The sequence below is a fragment of the Eucyclogobius newberryi genome, unplaced genomic scaffold (assembly GCF_026437365.1).
Source record: "Eucyclogobius newberryi isolate DKJ021-1_F unplaced genomic scaffold, fEucNew1.0.hap1 SCAF_10, whole genome shotgun sequence".
Taxonomy (NCBI): Eukaryota; Metazoa; Chordata; class Actinopteri; order Gobiiformes; family Gobiidae; genus Eucyclogobius; species Eucyclogobius newberryi.
In genome coordinates, this window is record NW_027315724.1 from 34,296,183 (window position 1) to 34,319,453 (window position 23,271).

Consider the following 23,271-nt stretch of genomic DNA (forward strand, 5'->3'; position numbering starts at 1 on the left):
ACTGAAACCCACGCGGACCCGGCATTGATGTTTTTTTTAGACCAGACGCAATCCCGTGACTTGTACTGCGTTCCGTGTCGTCCTCGGAGGTCGGAATTCCTACCTGGAAACTCGGGCAACGTTTCAGAACCGCGAGTTGATCCGAGTTTGCCGATGCGACATGGCTGTGTTTGGATGAAGTTTACATCCGACAGTTGAAATATTGATAGTTTCTTGTGTGTTGTTTTCACTTTAGTTGCTCTCTGCTGCCCCCTGCTGTCTGTGAAGCTGCTTCTGCGCTGCCGTTGTGCCATTGTTACGGGTGGATGAATGAACTAATCAATTTCTGGTTGATTCTTGCGTCATGTTTAAACGTCATGCGAATGGGTAAAGCTTAATTTTTCGGTTGTACTTAGATCATTTTACGCTGCGTTCCAGACACCGAGAGGTTGATTGTCGGTTGATTATTTCCCACTTGAACTTGTCCCGACTTCAGAGCGTCAGCAACGATTTGGCCAAAGCTAAACCGAACGATAAAGAAAAGTAAACGCTTCTAATATGGCAAATAACTAAATATTGTCCGATTTTACGCGTAACAAAAAACCCACAGTGTGACTCTTGTTGTGACACGTCGCAGTTTCTCGGATGCGCAGTGGGAATCCCTCCATCATCTCCCATTTCACAAGCACGAATGACCAGTTTGAGCGAAACCAGGGAGTTTTTCAAGTTGCAGGTTTGGAAATTTGTAGATTCCAGTCGCCTGCAACACACGGTTATTGTGGCAGTAGCAAAACATGCATATCCAGTGCTTTATTGTGAGGAAAAACATCACGATTTAACGATCATTCATGATTATTATTGAGACTGCGACTAAACAACATGTGAATCTTTAATTTTCCGTGAACAGCTTTACAAAATTGAACTTTCTGAAAGACAAATTAAAGTTAAATATGACAAAAACGGCCGGATTCAAAAAGTTCTTTACATTCAAGTCTATTTTTTGCACTATATATGGAACTAAAAGACATAATTTTGCTTCTAAAATGGTCACGATTCTTATTTCTTTGGTTGTTACGATCATATTGTGACCTGAATAATCTTGACATCCTCATTACGTTCTCTTATAGCGTCCCATGCTCTTTCACATCCTATACATTACATTTAAATCGCAGCTGATATTATTATGACCTTATAACCACGATTCGTAGCACAGTTGTCGACTCGTTGGTCCCGCCTCTGGACCAGCCTCAGGACCACAGTTTGGGACACGCAGCTGTACGTCTGTGGCGCGTCCGTGGCCTTTGTTTGGCTCCACAGTTCTGCTTTTGTTGACTCCACACTGTTTGTTCTCTGGTGCGACTCCCACTGCCACAGCTGAGCCACGACGGCCTCGCTCCGGCTCATTTCTGCCCCACACGCGACATATTTCCAGTCTGACTAACGGGACTCACCTCCTCCTCTGCAGAACGCCCGGACCGGGAGTAACGGCGAGAGGACGTGACCCCTCCTTTTTGCCAGGACTATATGTTGAACTATAAAGACATCATTTTGCTTCTAAAATACGAGGAAGTTACGTTTTGCCGATGCTACAAAACCCTGAACGTAACCGCGGCGATGAGAAGAGACGGGATGTAAAGATGTTTCTAACCTGAGCAAAGTTGTCATGGAAAACGTTGGGATTGGGATGGTCAGGATCAAGCGAAATCCAAGTAGATGTGACAATAGAACCAGGAGAATTTGAAGCAACATTTTAGAAAAAAACTGACTCGAAACAGTCGGTAACACTTTATATCGACTACACCATAATTAGCCTTAAGTAAGCGTGAAGTATAACCTAATTTATGAGGAACAAATGGTTTATTTAAAACAATTCAGGTTCAGTAACCACTGAATTATAATCCTAACCCTATAACCCTTTAATTAAGTAATTACAGAGCCTGAATCGTTCATTATAAACTGTTTGTTCGTTATGAAATAAGTCTTCCATCGTGCTTTATTAAGGCTGGAAATGGTAGTTATAAATAATCTTTAGTTTCTTCCCAATGTTAAACCATTTCTTTTCTCAATTAACTTAAATTTGACGTTGCGGCATTTCCAATTATGGTCAATAACGAGAACTGAATTACCGTATTTTCCGCACTATAAGGCACATATTAAGCGAAACAAAACGTGTATCACACAAAATCGCTTCGAGGTCGGTAAGCACAACCAGAATTAATCCATATATAAGGCGCACTGGATTTTAAAACGCACTGTTGTTTTTTGAGAAAATTAGAGGCTTTTAAGTGCGCCTTATAGTGCGGAAAATACGGTACCCGTTTGTGTGTGATTTATTAAGCAGAAAATGAATATGTTGTCCGTTCGTTTATGTTTAAGAAAGCTGGTTCTGACAATATTTACTACAAATGATGTTGTTTGTGAATTTATTTTAAAACTGGCACAATTTGAAAACATCGTTATCGTGTTATTGTGCCATATTTCCAGTCTAATTTCTTTCTTTCTTTCAGGACGTTTCGATGAGGTCCTGATCCGACACCAGGTCAAATATCTGGGGCTGATGGAGAATCTCAGAGTGAGGAGGGCGGGGTTCGCCTACAGGAGGCGCTATGAGGTCTTCCTGCAGAGGTGAGGACCACGTCTGCTTTTACTGTCAAACTGACTCCTGCTCCGCTTTAAACCGTGTAATGTCGTTTCACGCTCCACAAACAGCAGCTTGGATCTTGTACATTTCCCACTCGCTGGAAAGTTAAAATCATGATCTGAAACTTTAAACCCGGCCCTAAACCTGGACTAGAATAAGACCAAACAAGGACTAGACCAGGGCCAAACCAAGTCTACGTCAGGACTAAAACTAGCTCAATTTAGGCCCAAAAAATAACAAATGTGAAAGTACCTTTAGTCTAGTTTTAATGTCCACTTTTGTTCTTTTTGTCTATTTTATCACTTTAGTTTTTCTATTCTGTTGTTTTTATTCTGTTTTATAACTTTAATTCTATTTCATGGCTTTTTATATTGTTCACCAGCTGATTTAGTTCTTTCTTGTTTCTTGTGTGTCATATAAGGACTGGGGATGTCACAATTATTGGGTTAATCGATATTAATCAGGATTATTCAGGTCGTAATATAATCGTGAAAACCGAAAAATAAAAATTATGACAATTTTAATGCAAAATCAAGCCTTTTTAGTTCAATATATGTCAAAAAAATAGATTTAATGTAAAGAACATTTTTAATCTGGCTGTTTTTGTCAAATTTAACTTTGTTTTGTCTTTTGGAAAGTTTGATTTTGTAAAGCCGGTGACAAACTTGAGACAGAAACATATCAGACCACGTGAATGAAAGAAAATGAAAGATTCCTCTGCTGTATAATACTCAATAATGCTCAATAATAACAAATAATTGTTAAATCGTGATGTTTTTTCCTCACAATAATCGCGACGCTAAAACATCACTAATGAGGACTCTCCAAATGTTTAATAATCAGAGTAAAGACAGCCTTTTTCCACATAATTCTGCTTTTATTGTACACTTTCTGGAGAATTTACCACTTATAAGACCCAAAACTTGGTCCCTCCAGCTTTATACTCAAAATGACACCGGCGTTTTCCATGTGTGACTGTCGGACTGAACCTGGCGTCTTTGCAGATACAAGTCGCTGTGTCCCGAGACGTGGCCGAACTGGCAGGGCAAACTGTCCGACGGCGTGGCCACTGTGGTCAAGCACCTGGGATACAAACCGGAGGAGTACAAGCTCGGCAGGTCAGACAAACTCTACAAACGCGACACACAAATCCCATTCAACCGCTTTTATTGAATAAAACGAGACAAGACAAGCGTTTGTTTACCCTTACTTTACTCTAGGCCTGAATGTTTTTTTAATCTAAAATCTAAAAAAATAAGATTTTAAACGTTACTGTGATTGGATATGTAATTTATGCTTTATGATTCTGCACATGTTAAAGTGCCTGTGACTTTATTTGGTGTATTTATACCTGTTGCACATAAAGGATAGTTTTAAACTAATCGAGCCGGTATTTGTGGAGAAAACTTTGAAAAAGCTGTGGAAAATGACAGCATTGTGATACTTAAATGACAGTAAATTAGGGTCAATCTACTTGTATATCACAAATTCAAGGGTTAGCAATTAGCCAATGGCAAAGACTAATTATTAAAGCGAAACATTCCTTGATAAACATTGATAAGTCATATTCAACCCTGAAGTTTAGCACTTTACATGGGATTCTTGTGAGTTTAGCTGTTATTTCAGTCTTAAAGCGCCCCCTACAGGTCGAACCTGAACTCATTGAACTAAAATGCAGTCAAAATAAATATTTTAAAAGTGTTATCACAGAATATTAAATTTTTCAGGTTTATAATTTCACTTCCTTTTTGTAATTGATGACATCACACTAGGAAATTACCCAGCAAACACTGAGAAAAAACTCATCTAATGTCACCATTTTTCTTTTTTTTTTTAAAACTGACAAATATTCTGAAATAAAATAATCCACATTGCATTTTCTCTATATCTCTATACATTACGTTTGATTGGTTTTTCAACTCTAATATTTGTAGTTAGGGTTGAATATGCAACAATCTTAAAAATTTCTTTAAAAATGTCTTAAAAATTGGTCATGTTTTTAGATCCAAAATCTTCATCCGTTTCCCAAAGACCTTGTTTGCCACCGAAGAGGCGCTCGAGACCAGGAAACACGGCATTGGTGAGAATGTTTACGACTTAAATCAAACTGAACTGACATTGTACTAAAGTCTCTTATTATAATGACTCTTTTGCGTGTGTTTTTCAGCCACTAAGCTCCAGGCCGGATGGAGAGGCTACAACCAGAAGACCAAGTACCAGAAACTCAGAAATGCAGGTGAGAAATCTGTCCGTTCAATGTGCAAAATGTACAACGAGTTAGACATGAATGCTAATATTTAGTATTTGTCTTTAGCTATTGTGTTCCAGGCTTGTTGGAGAGGCATTTTGGCTCGTCGAAGGGCCCAGCGCAGGAGACGAGCGGCGGGCACCATTCGCAGGTACAATGTGTTTGATTTGAAAATGTATAATGTCTATAATAATGTTTTATTTATTTATCTCATTTTGCAGATGAAAAAAAAAACTGTTTACAAAGTGCAGAGATGATAAAGTGATAAAATACAAACTTTTCAAACGATGGAAAGCTTTCAGAATATTATCAGCAAAAAAACTGCCTAAAAATCTGCAGTTTCTTAAAAAAAAAATTGGTTTGGAGTTTTTGTTATTTTTTTTGTAATTTTATATGTTTCAATATAAAGAAAACCCCATAGAAAACACAAAATGTAGGAAAAAAAAGAACACAACCACAGCGCAATAGACGGAATAAAAAGAACATAAGAAGAACATTCACAGAAAAAAAATCACAACACAATAAAAAATAGTTTTCAGAAAATAGTGTTCAGTTTCTGGTTTGGAAGTTTTTTTTTTTTTACTGATTTTGAATAAAAAAGGTACAAAAATGTTTAAAGAAAAATAAATACAGACATAGAAAAGTGATAAAATACAAACACTTCAAACAACTTAAAGATTGTGAACAAATAATGAAGGATTATTTAGTGATATTTATGATTTAAAAGACGATACATTATTTTAGACTGTTCACTTTTCGTCTGCAGGTTCGTCAAAGGCTTCATCTACCGCCACAAGGAGCGCTGTCCCGAGAACGAGTACTTCCTGGATTACGTGCGCTACTCGTTCCTCATGAACCTCAGACGGAACCTGCCCAAAAACGTCCTGGACAAGAGCTGGCCGGCCCCGCCCGCCGCGCTCGCCGAGGTAAAGTCACATTCACAACATCAATAAAGCGCCGAGAAAGGCCCGATTTAAACTGGACAAATAAGAAGAACTCTGCACGTCAATGTGAAACGTCTTCTGTTTTTTTAATATTTGACAAAGAAATATGGCATTGTATTTGTAAAAAATGACAAATAGCACATATTTGGGACGTATAAGTCTGAAGAATTTAAAGTTTTTTCATTTTGTTGACATTACTTTTGCTTGCACTTGTAAATAAATAATTGAATAAATAAAACAATTACCAATAGGATTTTACTATTATATTTATTTAGCATTTGAATAAACTTGACCTCGACGACAGAGAATTGCTGTAAAAATGTTAATATTAGGTTAAAATGTGAATAAATCAATCCTAGAATTAGATGTAAACAATTCCTTCGACTCAAAGAATCTTTATTTCTGTGGGAGAAAAACACATTTTGAGAAAACGCCCTTTCACGTTATAATGTCCCATATATAAATCTACGTCTGTAAATTAAACAATAAAACATATCTCGGTGCAGATTGGACACATTAATAGTGTATAGTATTGGCAAAGTGACCAAAAAACTGAAAACTGCCTGTAATTAAATAGTTACAAAGTCTGAATCGATAAAAAAAGGATTTGTTCAATGTGTCTTTGTTTGCATTTTATCAAGGTTAATTAATTTGTAGTTATTTTGATGTAAAGTCCAAATTTTGGGCAATTGAAAAAACTTCTTGATTTATTGTGTACTTTTGTCTTTTAGGCTTCAGAGGATTTGAGAAAGTTGTGTATGCAGAACATGGTGTGGAATTACTGCAAGAAAATCAGCCCCGAGTGGAAACACCAGGTGAAACAACGCCACTAAAACGTATAAAATGTTCAATAAATGCACTTTCTTTACCCGGGACTGTCGTTCGTCCGCAGCTGGAGCAGAAAATGATCGCCAGCGAGCTCTTCAAGGACAAAAAGGACAACTATCCACAGAGCGTTCCCAAACTGTTCGTCAGCACCAGACTCAGTAAGACTACCGGATTTTCCGGACTATAAGTCGCACCAGCCAAAAAATGCATAATAGAGAAGAAAAAAAACATATATAAGTCGCACCAGCCAAAAAAAATGCATAATAGAGAAGAAAAAAACATAAATAAGTCGCACTGGAGTATAAGTCGCACCAGCCAAAAAATGCATAATAGAGAAGAAAAAAACGTATATAAGTCGCACTGGAGTATAAGTCGCACCAGCCAAAAAATGAAGTCGCACTGGAGTATAAGTTGCACCAGTCAAAAAAATGCATAATAGAGAAGAAAAAAACATATATAAGTCGCACTGGAGTATAAGTCGCACCAGCCAAAAAATGCATAATAGAGAAGAAAAAAACGTATATAAGTCGCACTGGAGTATAAGTCGCACCAGCCAAAAAAATGCATAATAGAGAAGAAAAAAACATATATAAGTCGCACTGGAGTATAAGTCGCACCAGCCAAAAAATGAAGTCGCACTGGAGTATAAGTTGCACCAGTCAAAAAAATGCATAATAGAGAAGAAAAAAACATATATAAGTCGCACTGGAGTATAAGTCGCACCAGCCAAAAAATGCATAATAGAGAAGAAAAAAACGTATATAAGTCGCACTGGAGTATAAGTCGCACCAGCCAAAAAAATGCATAATAGAGAAGAAAAAAACATATATAAGTCGCACTGGAGTATAAGTCGCACCAGCCAAAAAATGCATAATAGAGAAGAAAAAAACGTATATAAGTCGCACTGGAGTATAAGTTGCACCAGCCAAAAAAATGCATAATAGAGAAGAAAAAAACATGTATAAGTCGCACTGGAGTATAAGTCGCACCAGCCCAAAAAATGCATAATATAGAAGAAAAAAACATCTATAAGTCGCACTGGAGTATAAGTCGCACCAGCCAAAAAAATGCATAATAGAGAAGAAAAAAACATATAAGTCGCACTGGAGTATAAGTCGCACCAGCCAAAAAAATGTATAATAGAGAAGAAAAAAACATATATAAGTCGCACTGGAGTATAAGTCATTTTTGGGGGGAAATTTCCTGGGTAATTTCCTTGTGTGATGTCATCAATCACAAACACAAAGTGAAACAAAAAAAAACTAAAAAATGTGCTACTCTGGGATCCTTTTTTTTTTTTTTTTTTGTGCAAAATTCAAAATATATTTATCTTAACTGCATTTTAGTTCAATGAGTCGTCCAACCAGTCTTTTTCATGATGTCACTTTTACATAATTTTACATAATTGTCTCTTATGGATCACTAAAGTCTTGTCGGGGCATTTAAGATAAAAAAACAACACTTTCACGCCCCACACACTGACATTACATTACATATTTGTGTCTTCACAGGCGGAGAGGACATCAACGCCAAAGCCATCCAGAGTCTGGGCAGTGAGAAGATGAAGGTCGGACTCCTCGTTTCAGTTTTGCTCACTGTTTTCTGTCGTCGCCTTTTTCACGTTTGCGCTCATGTGTCGTCGTTTTTTTTTCAGTACGCAGTGCCGATCACCAAATACGACCGAAAAGGCTACAAGGCCCGACCTCGGCAGCTGCTGCTCACCGGAACCAGCGCCGTCATCGTGGAGGAGGGCAAACTGAAGCAGCGCATCGACTACGGCGCGTTGAAAGGTGCAATAATGTGACTGCTAAACGTTTAACACGTAGGCTACCCCAAATAAATTGTCTGTTTGCTGTAACCCGAGTCAACATTTTTCATCTGGGTCGGACGATTTTGAAGGCAAAATTTTTTTTTGTCATTTTTTGAGTCGGAGTGACCACCAGGGGTCAGGCTTCAACAGTCAATGACGGAAAACGTCTCTATCAACCCGATCGGGAGACTAAATCTCACGATTTTAATCGACCTTTTGTACGCCGCTATCCTTTATTTTGGTAGCGAAGGCGAGCGGGGGGAACATGCGCGGGACATGGGCGTCGCCATGTTTGTTGTGATGACGCTACTTGGCGTGTTTTAATCCCAGAATGCATAAGTCAAATTTCACACGCTGACAGAGCCTGGCATTACTCTGGACATGACAATGGCGCCAACAAGGGGAAACCAACTTGTTAAAGGCAAAATGACGACTTTTATACGCGCTCTGTTTTGTAACAGATGCACGTGGAGGATTGAAAATAATGACGCGCATGTGTTACACGGTGTGTTATCAGTTCTTTGAGATGAAAGTCAAGTTAACCAGCGTGATAACAATATTTGACACGGTGGTTCAGGAAAGACCGGTCGGTGAGTCGCGGAAATAATTGAAAAATAAAAGATTTTGACGTTTTTTCAACAAAATGCTGATATTTATTTTTCAGTCGGCTAGTTTCATAGCGGGTCGGTCGGGTTACGGCAAACAGACATATTATTTAGCTCAGCCTGATGAAGTCGTTTTTAATGTATGAATTTGTGGTGAACTTTACAGGCATCTCGGTCAGCTCCCTCAGCGACGGACTGTTTGTTTTGCACGTGCCCAGTGATGACAACAAGCAGAAGGTGAGGACGGTTTATTTTTCAGTTTGTTTGACCAGAGAGCGCTGTAAACTTTAAAGAAATGAAGAGGAAAAAGCAGGGTTTTCATCTGCAGTCCATTTTATGTTTACAGGAGCGTTTGTTGGCCTAGTCACATTTCCTAACTACGACGCCACTTTTCTTCAAATTACAGCGATAAAACACGATAAAGCTCAAACTGACTCAGAACTCTACAATTGAACTCTCTTCATCTCCCGCTAAGCACAAAGTTGAAAGGCGTCTGAAAGAATTATTGCTCAATAAATATAAATCATGATTATTAAGTTAAAAAATAAATAAAAATCTATTGTTTTTGTATAATAAAATAAATCAATCCAATATTTGAAAAATATTTAACATTTAAAAAATTCATTTTTCCTGAAAATCTGAGAATCATCTGTTCAAAAAAAATAAAAAATAATAATTTGAGCTTGCTAAATAATTCCACTCGCCATCACACTTTTATTTCATGTAAACGTCTGTATTTATTAAGTGAAAATAAATTTAAAAAAAAAAATACAAAATCCACACATTGAACAAATCGCAAAACACCGATCGCTTCATTCCACCAAATAAACCTGCAACAATCGTGTCTGTTGTGGGTGAAATCTGATGTATAGATCCTTTACATCCGTGTCATGTGATGTTTGATGTGTCTCACAGGGAGACGTGGTTCTGCAGTGTGACCATGTGATCGAGACTTTGACCAAACTCGCCATTTGTGGAGAGAAAATAAACAACATCAACATCAACATGGGCAGGTGAGTAATGCGCCGTATTCATTTAATCTAGTACTATATTTATAAGTACACGTGGGGCAATATTAACGTTTTGTGTCACAATTATCACGGCCCAAACCATTGTGATTATTGAGATTGGCACCATTTCTGACAGTTTAAACATATTATGGATATTAATATTTATAATTGTGATATCATGATATTAACGACAAATATATAATTGTACGACCTAGACAAGAACATCAGGCATAAGTAGCTTTTTTCTTCAAATCCGGTGGTAAAATGACAATTATCTTTTTTTTTGTATTGCCGTGATTACACGAAATGTACTACAAACCAATATTGTGTACCTTTTTATCACGATAAACAATATGAATTATTTGTTGTCGCCCCAGTATTATTGCTATTATCCCATCCCTCATGACAAGTTCTTTCGCATACATTATTGTTCATTTTGTATTTGCATATATTTCAACTTGAGGATTCTATGTATTAAAACGTGAAGTACTACATTGCTAACCACAGTTCTTTGTGTATTTCCAGTATAAAGTACACGGCGGGTCAGGGCAAAGAGGGCATCATCGACTTCACTCCTGGGTCTGAACTGGTGGTGGCCAAGTCCAAGAACGGGCATCTGTCTGTGGTGAGGCTTACGAGTCAGATCACTCTATCTCTTGTGAAAGTATTTCGATTCATGTTTGCGTTTCCCCCCGTGATCGAGATCATGGAAATGTGACGTCACACATGTCAAAATGTTCAGTTTGAACCAAAATTCTAAATTTGTGTCCAAACCTTTTTCACGAGGGCCGCATTTTGAGACTTATGCGGAGCTGAGGGCCACAGACAACCCGACAATGACCAATATGTTGAATGACAAAGTGAATCATTCGAAATCTTGCATTTGACGTAGTTTTGATGCCTCAACACCTTAAATAAGACTTGGAACATGAATATTAGGTTGATATAACATCAAAATGCTTGAATTTTTCCAATTTTACAACAAAAAGTTTTAGGAAATGAGGAAACATTTTTAGAAAAGCAACACCATGGAAAAAGTTCAAAAAAAGTTAAAAAATTTGCCTGAGGGACGCATTTGGCCCCGGGGCCGCACTTTGGACATGCCTGATTTAAGACTATTCTGACACTAGTATTCTGTAGAGGTGGGCAAAGTATTGATAATGTTGTGAATGTTGCTTTGAACATTTTTTGTTAATTCAAAATAAAATGGGAGAAAACTTGTATTTTAAACAAAAGTTACAAATGTAACTATGGTTCTATGAATCCTGAAAATGACGAACATTCACTGTTTTCAGATCAGTGAGAGCTGCGTTTTCTCATCATATCTGCAGTTCAAATTACATGACGTAGTAGTGCCAACGTGTTTTCCTCTGATATTAGAAAAGTAACAGAATACAGTAACTCAGTGTGTATTCTGAATACATTTTTTGGTTTATGTATTTAGTTCCTTCACAACAAACACTTCAAATACCCAACCCACACCTTTTTATTGTTGTTATAATCCTTGTATTTTCCAGTCTGTTTAAATTGAGTGTATTATGAGTGCAAATATTATCAGTTTGTAATATTATATTTACATGAAGTACATGAAATACTACTGAGAATATCATCCATTATCATTGACCGTGTTTTATCTTTACAGACGGCGCCCAGACTAAACTCCAGATGATGTGGACCCCAATGCACCCCCCATCGTCCAATCGGGACCGCGGGAGGGACTGCTCTGCCTTAGCCAATCAGAAACCAGCTGTCCTCCACATGCTTCCAGTGTGAAACCCCCCCCCAAAAAAAAACTCCAGCGACAAGACTAATCGAAATATTTATGTTTGTATGTTATATTTGTGAGATTAATACTGATGACGTTTTGAATATACAGATTTTATACGCAAAGCCAAGGAATAACAAACGCGCCGGTGCATTTTCTGCTCGCACCGTTGTGTATTTGTGCGCCGGGGAATATTCGGTTAAAAGACGGGACCAAAAACCCCCAAAAACACGCAGTTTTTCGCCCAATTTGAAACGACGCCTTTAACTGTTGTTGATGACATTTGGGGTTCGCCTTTTTGCTCCCGTTTAACACTTAATAATCGCTGCAGTGCTCTCGGTTCAAGCAGGTTGAGGTCGGCACGAGCTTTGGTTTTTTGGAATAAAAGCGAAACGAAAACGAAACATGCAGAAAGTTAAGAATGTACTGTGCGTGAGCAGTGGTGGAAGTACAAATACAGGAGCCAAAACGGACTCAAGGAAAAGTGTAAGTAGCAGCATACAAAAAAATAGCAAGTGTTTTAAGTAACTGTTCAAAAATGTACTTTGAGAGGGAAAAGTAAAAGTATCTCACGCAGATTTTGAGAACTTTTTTGTTCAACTCAACCGGGACTCGATCTCAAATACTTAATGCAGGGTGTCAACGTTTCTACTGGTTCAGTCGAGCGTTAGAAAGTACTGCTCCTGCCTGCGCTCAAACGTAGTAAAGTCAAAAGTATCCACCGCAAAACTGACTCGCTCAAGTAGAGTACGTTTGCTTTAGTACTTTGTTACTTTCCGCCACTGGACGTACGTGACTCGAGGGGGAAACGATAAGTAGAACGATGGAAGCTAATCTGCTCTTAACGATTGCCAATGCGTTTTGGACGGAATTTTATGAACAAAACAAAAAAAAGCTAACTTATTTCGTACGCTCGCTTACACTTTGGCACTGTGCAATACGCCCGACAAACTACTCGCTTCCCCCGTCTTTTACCCCACAAAATAACGTCGTATCGTAAGCCAAAACGTGAGACTTGCGTCGACAAAAGCCATAGTTTTCTTATGTAAACTGCCACGACGCTTATAGACGAACCCGATATGTGCTTTAAGCTGACAAACTGACTTATACTCATTGTGCGCGCGTCCAGGGCTGCGAGACTGACCACTATCTCGGATGTAGTCCACCTCAGGCCCATAGTTGTTCAAAGCTTTTTTCTATATTTTCTATTGCTTTTCGGCTCTTTATGGTCGAAACAAAATGGCAGCCAAATAATCCTATCGCTTATCACGTTTGCAAACGTGCATTTATACAATCGGTGAGAGCAAAAACATCAAAATTTGCTTTATTTTGAAACTTTGCCTCATTCGTTAAGCCTAAATATAATATATAATGCTTTAATTCTTGTCTGCTTTATGCGTCGAGCGACAAAGCGGTGCAATAAATGAAAAACTGAGCTGGCCAAAGACGCAGTGATGACGCTTTTGTGATTGTCTTTTATTTTTATTTTTTTTCAGGAGGGATTTATAAATGTACAGTTGTGTTTATAAATGAGAGACTCGAGCCAAGTACGGTTTGGTCGCGGTGTGAGGAAAAAAGCTTTAAGTATTGTTCCACGGTGACCTCGTTAATTCGTGCCTTTTTGAATAGCAATGTTCGCACGGGATCGCAGGAGAAAATACCTCCTTTACTGTTCAGCGGCACCGCCTTCCTCTGTAAATACGCTTCTTTAACCAAATTCACATATTCCAAGCGCACTTTGGTCATTACTGTATCGTCACGCCGACACACTAAGAAATACTAAAGGGCTGAACAATAAATCTGAGACTGTAAGACAAAGTCGCTGTTGTGTCCCGTTTCATTTGTGGCTTTGTGATGCTAGAATCGACTGTAACTGTGACTGCTTGTTCTGCACGGAGGTGTCACTGTGATGTTCCGCAGTATGGTTTTAAACTCGTCTTATCTCCGTGGAGACGAGCAGCAGATGCTTCTAGGCCTGGGCCCAAAGGAAAGAAGAAGATATTGAAAGGAAAAAATGTTTACTCCCAAAACACTGAATATGTTTTTCCCCCTCTGGCCCTGGTAATGTTCCTGGGCTTGTGTTTTGTTTGTTTTTGTTTTTAAAATATTATAAATACATAAATAAGTTGTAAAAAAAAAAAAAAGAATGGGGGGGAAGGGGAAAAAAAAAAATTGTTAAAAAAAATAATGAGTCAAAACGAAATTAAAATTAAAAAAGAAAAAAAAGAACATTAAAAAAGATTGTTTTGTGTTTGTTTTAGTTTTTAAAATATTATAAATACATAAATAAGTTGTAAAAAAAAAAAAAGAATGGGGGGAAGGGGAAAAAATTGTTAAAAAAATAATGAGTCAAAACAAAATTAAAATTAAAAAAGAACATTGAAAAAGATTGTTTTGTTTTTGTTTTAATTTTTAAAATATAAATACATAAGTAGTAAAAAAAGAATAGTGAAAAAAATGATGGTAAAGAATAAAATAATAAAAATAAAAAAATTGTCAAAATTAATTTCAATAAAAACAGAATATTAAAAAAAGATTTTTTTTTTGTTTTCATTTTTTAAATATTCAAATTCATAAATAAGTAGTAAAACAAAAAAGAAGGACGGTAAAGAATAAAACAAATTGTAAAAGATAAACAAATAATTAGTCAAAAAGAAATAAAAAAAGAATAGAATAGAATTATAGTTTTATTATAATTTTATTATAAGTGACATTTACAATCAAACATTTGTATCGTCTCTATTCAACCTTTAAACACATTTTTGAACAGCGTAGTTTCTTGTGCGCTTTTTAAGATGATACAACAAGCAAGCGTATCATTTGTCATACTAGTTGATTTTTTAATTCGGACCACGGGGACGTTAGACTGTGGGTCCTTTATTCATGTCCATGGGTGAGTCAGTGTTTTCATCCGCAAACGTTGAACCTTCTTGTTTTTTGTCTGAAATTGTCTTCACAAACTTCAAACCCACGTCTTGAAGTCCTTTCGACTGACAACAAAATCTTATATTATCATAGCTACTATCGTGATCAAATATTTAATTTTAATATGAATATTTGTTTGCGGTGACAGAAAAGACATTGAACTTTGTGTCTGTTTTTGTTTGGTGTGGATAAGTCTGGGAAGTACAGAGATATAAACTAGGTCAACAAATCCACAATCTGACATTAAACAGTAAATTCCACCGTTGAATTCTGACCTCCAGCTCAATTTTAAACTGCTTTCTATCCTCAAACTGGAAATGTGACAATGTTCTATGGAAGAAGCGGAAGTTATTTTAAATGTCTTAACAATTTTCAGACAATATTTTGACAGAGCACCAGGAATGTGCTAAATGTGTCTGTAAATGTCTTGGTTGTGGTACAATACATGAATGAACTGTAAAAATAATCAGAAAAGTGCAGAAATATAACTTTATACCCTTGTTTGGGAGATTACCGAGGAATTTTGAACAGCTTTAATTTGTAGACACTAAGCTTGATAGTCTAATTTTGCACCTTCCCAAAACAATATTTATTATTAATATCATTACTATTATCATTATTTATTTTTTCAGAATTCAAAAAAACAAGACCAGAGAGAACAAAATATGTAAAAAAAAAAAGAATTTAAAACGTAAAAAAACAAGACCAGAAAGAACAAAAAAAAAAGTGTTTAAATAAAGGAAAGGGGACATCCAAAGAAAAGAAAATCACATTATTCTCTCCCACCTTAAAAAAATACAAAAAGCTATATTTCTTCTGTATTCAGCCTAAACAAGCTACAGGCACTTGTCCTAGATAGCGCACTGTAGTTGCGTGAGTTCAAATCCTGCGCTGAGCTTTTGCTGACGGATGTTCTGGCTCTGGCTGAGCTCGAGGCCATGTGCTGCTGTTCTCTCTCCACTCTGGACTTCTGGGAATTAGAAGTTTGCCTTGAAGGTGAAGTAAACAGCCTGACACAAACCTCACTCACTCAGAGCAAAAGGTCAGGACACCAACTGTCAAAGGTTGCAAGAGATTTATGTGTTACTTCTTTACAACTTCAGTGTATTTTTTGGAAAAGCTAAAGGTTTAAACCACTTCAATTTGAGCCTAGAACAGGCCATAGTTGATTGAAGTGGGTAGAGTTGTCAAAAATTGTACTCGAGTAAATATTATTCAATCAAAAGTACAAAGTAGTAGTCAAGGAAATTGTTAAAATTAAGAACAAAATAAGTGACCTAAGTGTAACAGTGTGATTTGGTGTAATTGTTGTGTAATTGTGAGGACAAACACTTAAATAATGCATTCAATCCGATATTTTCAAAAGATGGGAGACACAAATGAGGAAAAGCTACATCATAGTTGAAGTTGTGCAAGAAACGCAAGGTTCAAATCATTTAATACTGTCAACTTGCATACTTTTACTCAACTAAGAGCACTGTTACACGGTTACACGGCCTAACAGGTAATACTGAAGTAGAAGTCCAAATGTTGTTTAAAAAAGTGACTCGAGTACATGTAACTACCTGTTATTGACATAGGACAGGTCTTCCTTTGTCTAAAAGTGTTTTTCCCCCGGTTTCTCTTACTAAAACCAATGTAAAACGCATTTATCCTCCGTTTTAAGCAGTTTTTTTTTTAATTATTAGCCCTAACACATCGTTACAAGTCTAAAACAATAACGTATTCCTCGTGTAGTTTGCGTGTCCGGGCCAAGTTTGGTTTTGCCCAAACAAAACGACAACAACTCGGCGGAAACAAAAGTCCTCGTTAGTATAACATTGCCGCGCTGTGATTGGCCGACGCTCGTCTCTAGCCCGGGCCTCGACCAATCGGAGCGCGCTGCCGCTTCACCCACGTCTCTGCGCTCGTTATAAAGACGGCGAAAGCGACGCGGGATGGGAGAGAAAACGGCACCGAAAACACGCCAAAGAAGCGGCTCGAACGCGAAATAGCGCTCGCCCTTTTGTCTTTCCGTCACCGAGGAAACCGGGGACATCCGCGGAGAGGCTCGCGACAGCGGACGCAGCGGCGCTTCTCGTCCCGCGCGGACCCGGAGGCAGGTAAACGGTCCACGGAGAAAAGGATGCTTCTCCCGCCGCGCGACCGAAGTTAATGGACTTCTCTGCGCCGCGGCGGCTGCTGCTGCTGCTGCTTTTTGTGCAGATTCACTCCGTAAAACGCGTCTTTTCACAATGACACCCGCACGTCAACGCGCGCGCCGGCTCAAAAAACGGGCTCCCACGCGCCGCACGCCTTTTGTCACATTGTCATTTTGCCCTCATTGTAGCACCGGAGCCGCCGCAATCCGCGTCAGAACCGACTTTAAAAAAACTAAACTTAACGCGTTTTTTCCCCCCTGCCGTTTCCCCCGACGCAGTCATTGTGTAACCGCCGTCGCTTTCCGTTATGTCGGTTGCAAAACTTGCGGCTGTTTTGCCCGTTTCCTTGCCAGCCTTTGTGATGGGGACTTATTCAAACGCTGCGCCAAAAGTTTTGTTTTTTTAATTGCAGTTTCGCCCGTTGTCGCAAAAAAATGACATTGAAATACATAAAGTGGTTAAAATGGTGGATTGACATTGATTTGTCGGTTGAGTTTGTGTGAGAAGCAGCAGCAGTGGCGTGGGTTTATTATTCTGCTCGACTGTTGTTGATACTGAACAGCTGAGCGCCTCTGTGCGTCAACAGCGTCAAGCCGCCGCGCGATGCACAGCGCGGAGGCGGAAGTGCGGCCTGCTTTTCACAATAAAACGAGTAGAGCGCGTACAAGCTAATGTTATGCTCTTATTTTCTTCCTATGTTCTATGACGCCTACTCCGCACACGCACCCGTAATACAGTGAAGGCTACTGCTCATTGTGTTTATTTATTTATTGCCTGATCATCAAGTTGTAGAAAAAGTTGATGAATTAGATGATGATAACTGCGATAAGGCTGTATAATATTCAGTTGTCTTCTATAATAACATAGAGAGCAACATATCGCAACATCAAAACATCTTGATTTCTTTGCAGGGACAAAAAAGTATTGACGCGAGACCAGTAAAAAATAGGACATTCTCTAAAGAATTGTCAATAATTCATCTGTAATTTAACTAGAATAATAAGAATGTACTTGAGAAAGAAGATAATAAATAACAATTCACAAACTCTTTCTGAGTTTAAGGTATTTGATGCTACTGAAGACAGTTTTTGTTTTCAATAATTAATCTTTAAATAGGCTGTAATTTACATTTTATTTAATCCCCCTTTTTTCCCTTTTACATTACAATATTGTAATACAAGCATAAAGACCAGTGCTTTGCAAACATTTTACACCAAGTAAACACAATATTTGACCTTCCGTTAGATCTAAACCTGTAACTGGACGTTTCTCTTTCAAAACTAGCTCCAAACCAGGTCTAAATATACCTGTTCTAAACTCCAAAAAAATGATGAAAAATGAGAAAAATATGGATTCAATTGACTAAATCCAGTAGATATTCGACTCTGCATACCACCAAACGCTGCATCTTTCTACCTGGAACCTGCAGTGCTGAGAATACATATGCTCTTTTACTGTGAAAATCCCTTCCCGGACGTGCGCGCGCGTTGCCACAGGCGGTTGGCTGTATCAGATGCAGATAAGTGGATGAAGGAGGTGGAGGAGGAGGTGGAGGAGGGAGGGCTGTGCGGATGATTCCAGTCCAGTTCAGACCAGTTTCAGCTTCGCTCCTCATTCTCGGTCTTTGTTCTGGATATGCTTTTAAACTAATCATGACAGTGGATTATAATGTCCACTTTCCCCTCCTCCATACTTTGAACCGACAACAAGATGCAGTACGAGCTTGCGAAACAGACAAGGCATTCACTGGTGCATCCTCCGCTACAAGTTTGCAGATGTTTGACGCATGTTATTGCATTATTTAATACACACATGAGTCCTTTGTGCAGCTTTTCTCATTCATTCCCAGCTTCCTGCTTTCATTTGAATGACCTTATTGTAATGGTTAAAAAAAAGAGTGAGATGAAACCAAAATACCTGAGTTGTACCTGAATTTCAAGCCACACTGGTTCAAACTGGTGTTGCACTGGTTCAAACTGGTGTTGCACTGGTTCAAACTGGTGTTGCACTGGTTCAAACTGGTGTTGCACTGGTTCAAACTGGTGTTGCACTGGTTCAAACTGGTGTCATGCGCGTTTATCCATCGGTCAATTCGGTCATTCATTTTTGTACAATTCGTGGGTTATTTTGCTCGTCGTTTTAAGGTTTTTAGACTTTCCACCATTCCAAAGATGCAATATTTAGTGTGGAATTGTCAATCACTACGGCAACTCTTTACATCACCACATGTTTTCTACCACTCAAGCCTGGTATCGTCCTATAAATTATGATAAACGTATATTTACTTGGGATGCAATGCGTCGGCGTTTGCGTGTGTTATGAGAATGTCGTAATAAGATGGTTCCACATCCAAAGTGACTTGCAAACATCTTGTCAAAAGTACGCGCAGTTCCATATTCGTGCCTCGCTATTGTATAAAGTGTGCTGAAAAGCCGAGGGTGATTGATGAACGTGAGCGTGTGCAGAACATGGTTGCGTGCCTCAGAGCGTTTGTAACAGGGAACATGTATATTCACGCCCTGTGTTTCCCCTCTGGGCCATAACATGAACTGAAACTCACGTGTAGCAGCTGCAGCCACTATGTCACTCACGGCCAATCAGAGCCCAGCGGGGAATGTGGTCAGCCAATCGGCGCAGCGCATAGGCGGGGCGTGGAGCTAGGGGGGGCGGGACTTGCGCTCCTCAGCTGTTTTTCTTTTTCCCCAAGCCATCATCATTAGCACAAAAGAACAAAGAGACGTAAATGAGTGGAGTTTAAATTGTTGTGGAAAAATGCACGTCGTAAAGGAATGAGATTAGATTTGTCTGGGAGAAAAAAGTCCTTATAATGTTGTGTTTTCTTTGGAAATGTACTCTTTCATTTGCAGTACTTATGGTTGTATTAGACCGGAGTATAATATATGACTGATTAAATTCAATTTGAAAGCAACTTTGAGTTCAATTTAAATGCAACGTTGACTTTATATAAGCCCGGTTCAGACCATATATTGACCTGGTTTAGATCTTGTTTAAAGACTTGGTAAAGACCATAGTTCTGTCCTAAAGTCAAGTTTGATTCAAAAGTAATTATGTGATTATTGAAAAGTTTATAATTACTGGTTAAGATTAGCATATCTATACAGTAGTGTTGCCACATTAATAACATTTCAAAGTGGATTTTGATACTAAGGAAAGGTCTTGATACTCCATACTGATGTAGATTGCACAATGATTATAAAATATAAATGTTTTAATTTAATTCAAGAGTTAGGAATTCCCCTGTTCTTAGACCTTTTTTCTGTCAAAAAAACTCTCTGGGAGAAAGTAGAAACCTCAGGAGTAGAGGGAGTTCATCCAGGCAGATGAGGCACAGTTCATGTATAGTAGAGAGTTAATCCAGGCAGATGAGGCACAGTTCCTCTAGAGTAGAGAGTTAATCCAGGCAGATGAGGCACAGTTCATGTATAGTAGAGAGTTAATCCAGGCAGATGAGGCACAGTTCATGTATAGTAGAGAGTTAATCCAGGCAGATGAGGCACAGTTCATGTATAGTAGAGAGTTAATCCAGGCAGATGAGGCACAGTTCATGTATAGTAGAGAGTTAATCCAGGCAGATGAGGCACAGTTCATGTATAGTAGAGAGTTAATCCAGGCAGATGAGGCACAGTTCATGTATAGTAGAGAGTTAATCCAGGCAGATGAGGCACAGTTCATGTATAGTAGAGAGTTAATCCAGGCAGATGAGGCACAGTTCATGTATAGTAGAGAGTTAATCCAGGCAGATGAGGCACAGTTCATGTATAGTAGAGAGTTAATCCAGGCAGATGAGGCACAGTTCATGTATAGTAGAGAGTTAATCCAGGCAGATGAGGCACAGTTCATGTATAGTAGAGAGTTAATCCAGGCAGATGAGGCACAGTTCATGTATAGTAGAGAGTTAATCCAGGCAGATGAGGCACAGTTCATGTATAGTAGAGAGTTAATCCAGGCAGATGAGGCACAGTTCCTCTAGAGTAGAGAGTTAATCCAGGCAGATGAGGCACAGTTCCTCTAGAGTAGAGAGTTAATCCAGGCAGATAATGAGTAGTTAATCTAGAGTAGAGAATGTAGCTTGTATTTTTGGAAATTTGTATGGATTTTATAGTTCTTCTCAAAAATAAGTTTCAGTTTTGTCTGTTGTTGTTTTTTTACAACCGCACTGTGCAGTTCAAATTACCGTATGCACTGTTCAGCATCTATTAGCTTGAAACACTTGTGTTCTGTTCAGGCTCCAGCAGACTCCTCCAGCCCTCGTCCTCCTTCAGGCCCACACCGCTCTACCTCTCCCCAGGCGCCATGGCTCCATCCCTGGCCACGGCCTTCTCGCGGCGCTGGTGGATGGCCGTCACGGCGGTCATCGAGAACCTGCTCTTCTCTGCCGTGCTGCTGGGCTGGGCCTCTCTGCTCATCATGCTCAAGTCAGAGGGGTTCTACTCTTACCTCTGCAAGGGCCCAGGTCAGTGCACAACCAGATTAAGAACTAATACAAATGTCTACTTTTGCTGCTAGCTTTGGTATTGATTATTAGTATCTCATTAGTGTTTTTGACATGGCTTATTGTTACACACATGTTGATTCAGACATTGGAGCGGGCACAAAGTGGGTCTTCGAGTCTTGTAACTAGAAATTTCACGGTTTTATCCAATATCTTTTTAATGACTCTGTAAATACTGTGTAATAATGCATAGTCAGTAGCACTGTCGCCTGCAGTATGACATGTTTAACACATTAGAAAGTGCAGAAAGGCCTTGCATCTGTGATCGCTTTATAGTATGTATTGTGAGATCAGCACACACAGCATTATGGAACAGCTCAGGTTTCCGGATTTGAACTGAACACATCAAGGTTCAGAGCGACTTGAAAACGCTCTGATCAGACACTCGACCTGTCCTCGTCTGCCCCTGATCAAAGCCCAGACCAGAGAGAGACACGGATCAGAAGGAGTGATTTCTTTGGTTATGAAACAGAATTACACAAGGTCGAGATGTGCGCTTGTTTTGTATGAAATGGCAATTGTTTTTTCTAGATTATTGAAGGAACTGAACTCAAAGTAGTACCAGTTCCTCTTTGTCATTGGAAAAGCATATACATTACAACTCAAATAACAAACAAGCAAGATTGATACCTGGATGTCAAAGCAATTGTTTGAAGATTACATGATTCATCTTTTTTTTTAAATTGTGTTTGTAGCACATAATGTTCTAACACGAGGCAGAATATAGATAGAAATGTTTTGTTTTCTGTTTCCTTTCTTTCTTTTTGGGCTGTATTGTTCTTAAGGCTTGTACTTCGCCTCAAAATGCACTGCACAATGAAGCTGTGCTGAAAGCTGCGGCATAATTTAGTCTAGTAAACAGCCCACACATCTATTATTTCACTTGTCCATTTACAAAAGTAGGCCATAACATTTTGTACTAACACAGCATCTTCCTACTCTCAAACCATTTCAATATGCAAATGATATCTCCAAACAGGTGCTAATAAGCGGTTCCTCTGATTCTAATTCAGTTCATCTGCACTACTAAATCACAATTTCCTTTTCAATATAGTCGTTTCTCAATAATGTATTAAAACAAAGAAAAATTAAAAAAAATCAATAACAATTTCATAAACATAAACTACAGGCAGACTTTTAATCAAAGCCATTTAACAGATAAAATGTCCAATTTAACTTCTGAACTCTGCTGATCATTGACGATGTGAGAAAATTGGACCTCGATTCGATTAAAATGCTATGAATTGCACCGCTCTGATCCTCGTCAACACCAAGTCAACACTTTATATTATCATTTTTGCTTCCCTGAACGCTGTGACTGATGTTCCAAATAAAACAAATGCCTTTTATATAAGCCCGGCTTGTGTGTTGCATTGTGGGGCACAGATGAGCTCTGCATTATCAGTCACACTCCAGGCACTGCCAGTGGGAGGAGTCTTCAGAAGTGCATCATATTCTTTTCCCGCAAGTCATTATGTTCGGTTGTCACATTCAGCTGCTCAAAGGCTCATTCGACGTCCTCTCAACCAGTTAATTTGGCAGTAAAAGATAGATGGAGTTTGGGATCCGTTGCCAAAGTTTGTGTGAGGTTTTGCTCAGAGAATCTTGCCTTTTATTGATTAACGCTCACTCACTGTTTCCACTGATCACTCTATAAGACAGTCAAGCTGTGATTAGTGGCATTAGCCTCATCCGACAGAGGCGACTTTGACTTCAATGGTCGTAAACTTGATTTAATAAACGGCTTTGGCTACACTTGATGTTGTGTTTTAGACTACAGTTTTATTGGTCTAATGTACACTATATGCACCAAACCGACTAGGGCAGGCAATATTGACAAAAATATCAGTATATATCAGTGG

At 38.6% G+C, this 23,271-nt stretch overlaps 2 protein-coding genes across 4 annotated transcripts in view; both read left to right on the plus strand.

Annotated features, from left to right (window-relative positions):
* LOC140368631 (unconventional myosin-Ic-like) overlaps positions 1-13,648 on the plus strand; it is a 119,131-nt gene extending 105,483 nt beyond the window's left edge. For 2 of the 3 annotated variants that reach the window (XM_072455614.1, XM_072455630.1), the window contains exons 19-32: positions 2,487-2,604; positions 3,625-3,738; positions 4,624-4,700; positions 4,788-4,856; positions 4,935-5,019; positions 5,635-5,794; positions 6,544-6,627; positions 6,705-6,798; positions 8,152-8,207; positions 8,295-8,430; positions 9,222-9,301; positions 9,971-10,068; positions 10,591-10,690; positions 11,708-13,648. In XM_072455614.1, coding sequence (XP_072311715.1) covers positions 2,487-2,604; positions 3,625-3,738; positions 4,624-4,700; positions 4,788-4,856; positions 4,935-5,019; positions 5,635-5,794; positions 6,544-6,627; positions 6,705-6,798; positions 8,152-8,207; positions 8,295-8,430; positions 9,222-9,301; positions 9,971-10,068; positions 10,591-10,690; positions 11,708-11,734 — 1,298 coding nt within the window. In that variant the 3' untranslated portion in view covers positions 11,735-13,648. The remainder of the gene's footprint in view (positions 1-2,486; positions 2,605-3,624; positions 3,739-4,623; positions 4,701-4,787; positions 4,857-4,934; positions 5,020-5,634; positions 5,795-6,543; positions 6,628-6,704; positions 6,799-8,151; positions 8,208-8,294; positions 8,431-9,221; positions 9,302-9,970; positions 10,069-10,590; positions 10,691-11,707) is intronic. The other variant, XM_072455623.1, reaches the window with a different exon arrangement.
* A 3,059-nt stretch (positions 13,649-16,707) lies between these two features.
* The window catches only part of LOC140368664 (large neutral amino acids transporter small subunit 4-like), a 55,540-nt gene continuing 48,976 nt past the window's right edge, over positions 16,708-23,271 (plus strand). Inside the window, exons 1-2 of the mRNA XM_072455666.1 lie at positions 16,708-16,857; positions 21,143-21,370. Coding sequence (XP_072311767.1) covers positions 21,211-21,370 — 160 coding nt within the window. The 5' untranslated portion in view covers positions 16,708-16,857; positions 21,143-21,210. The remainder of the gene's footprint in view (positions 16,858-21,142; positions 21,371-23,271) is intronic.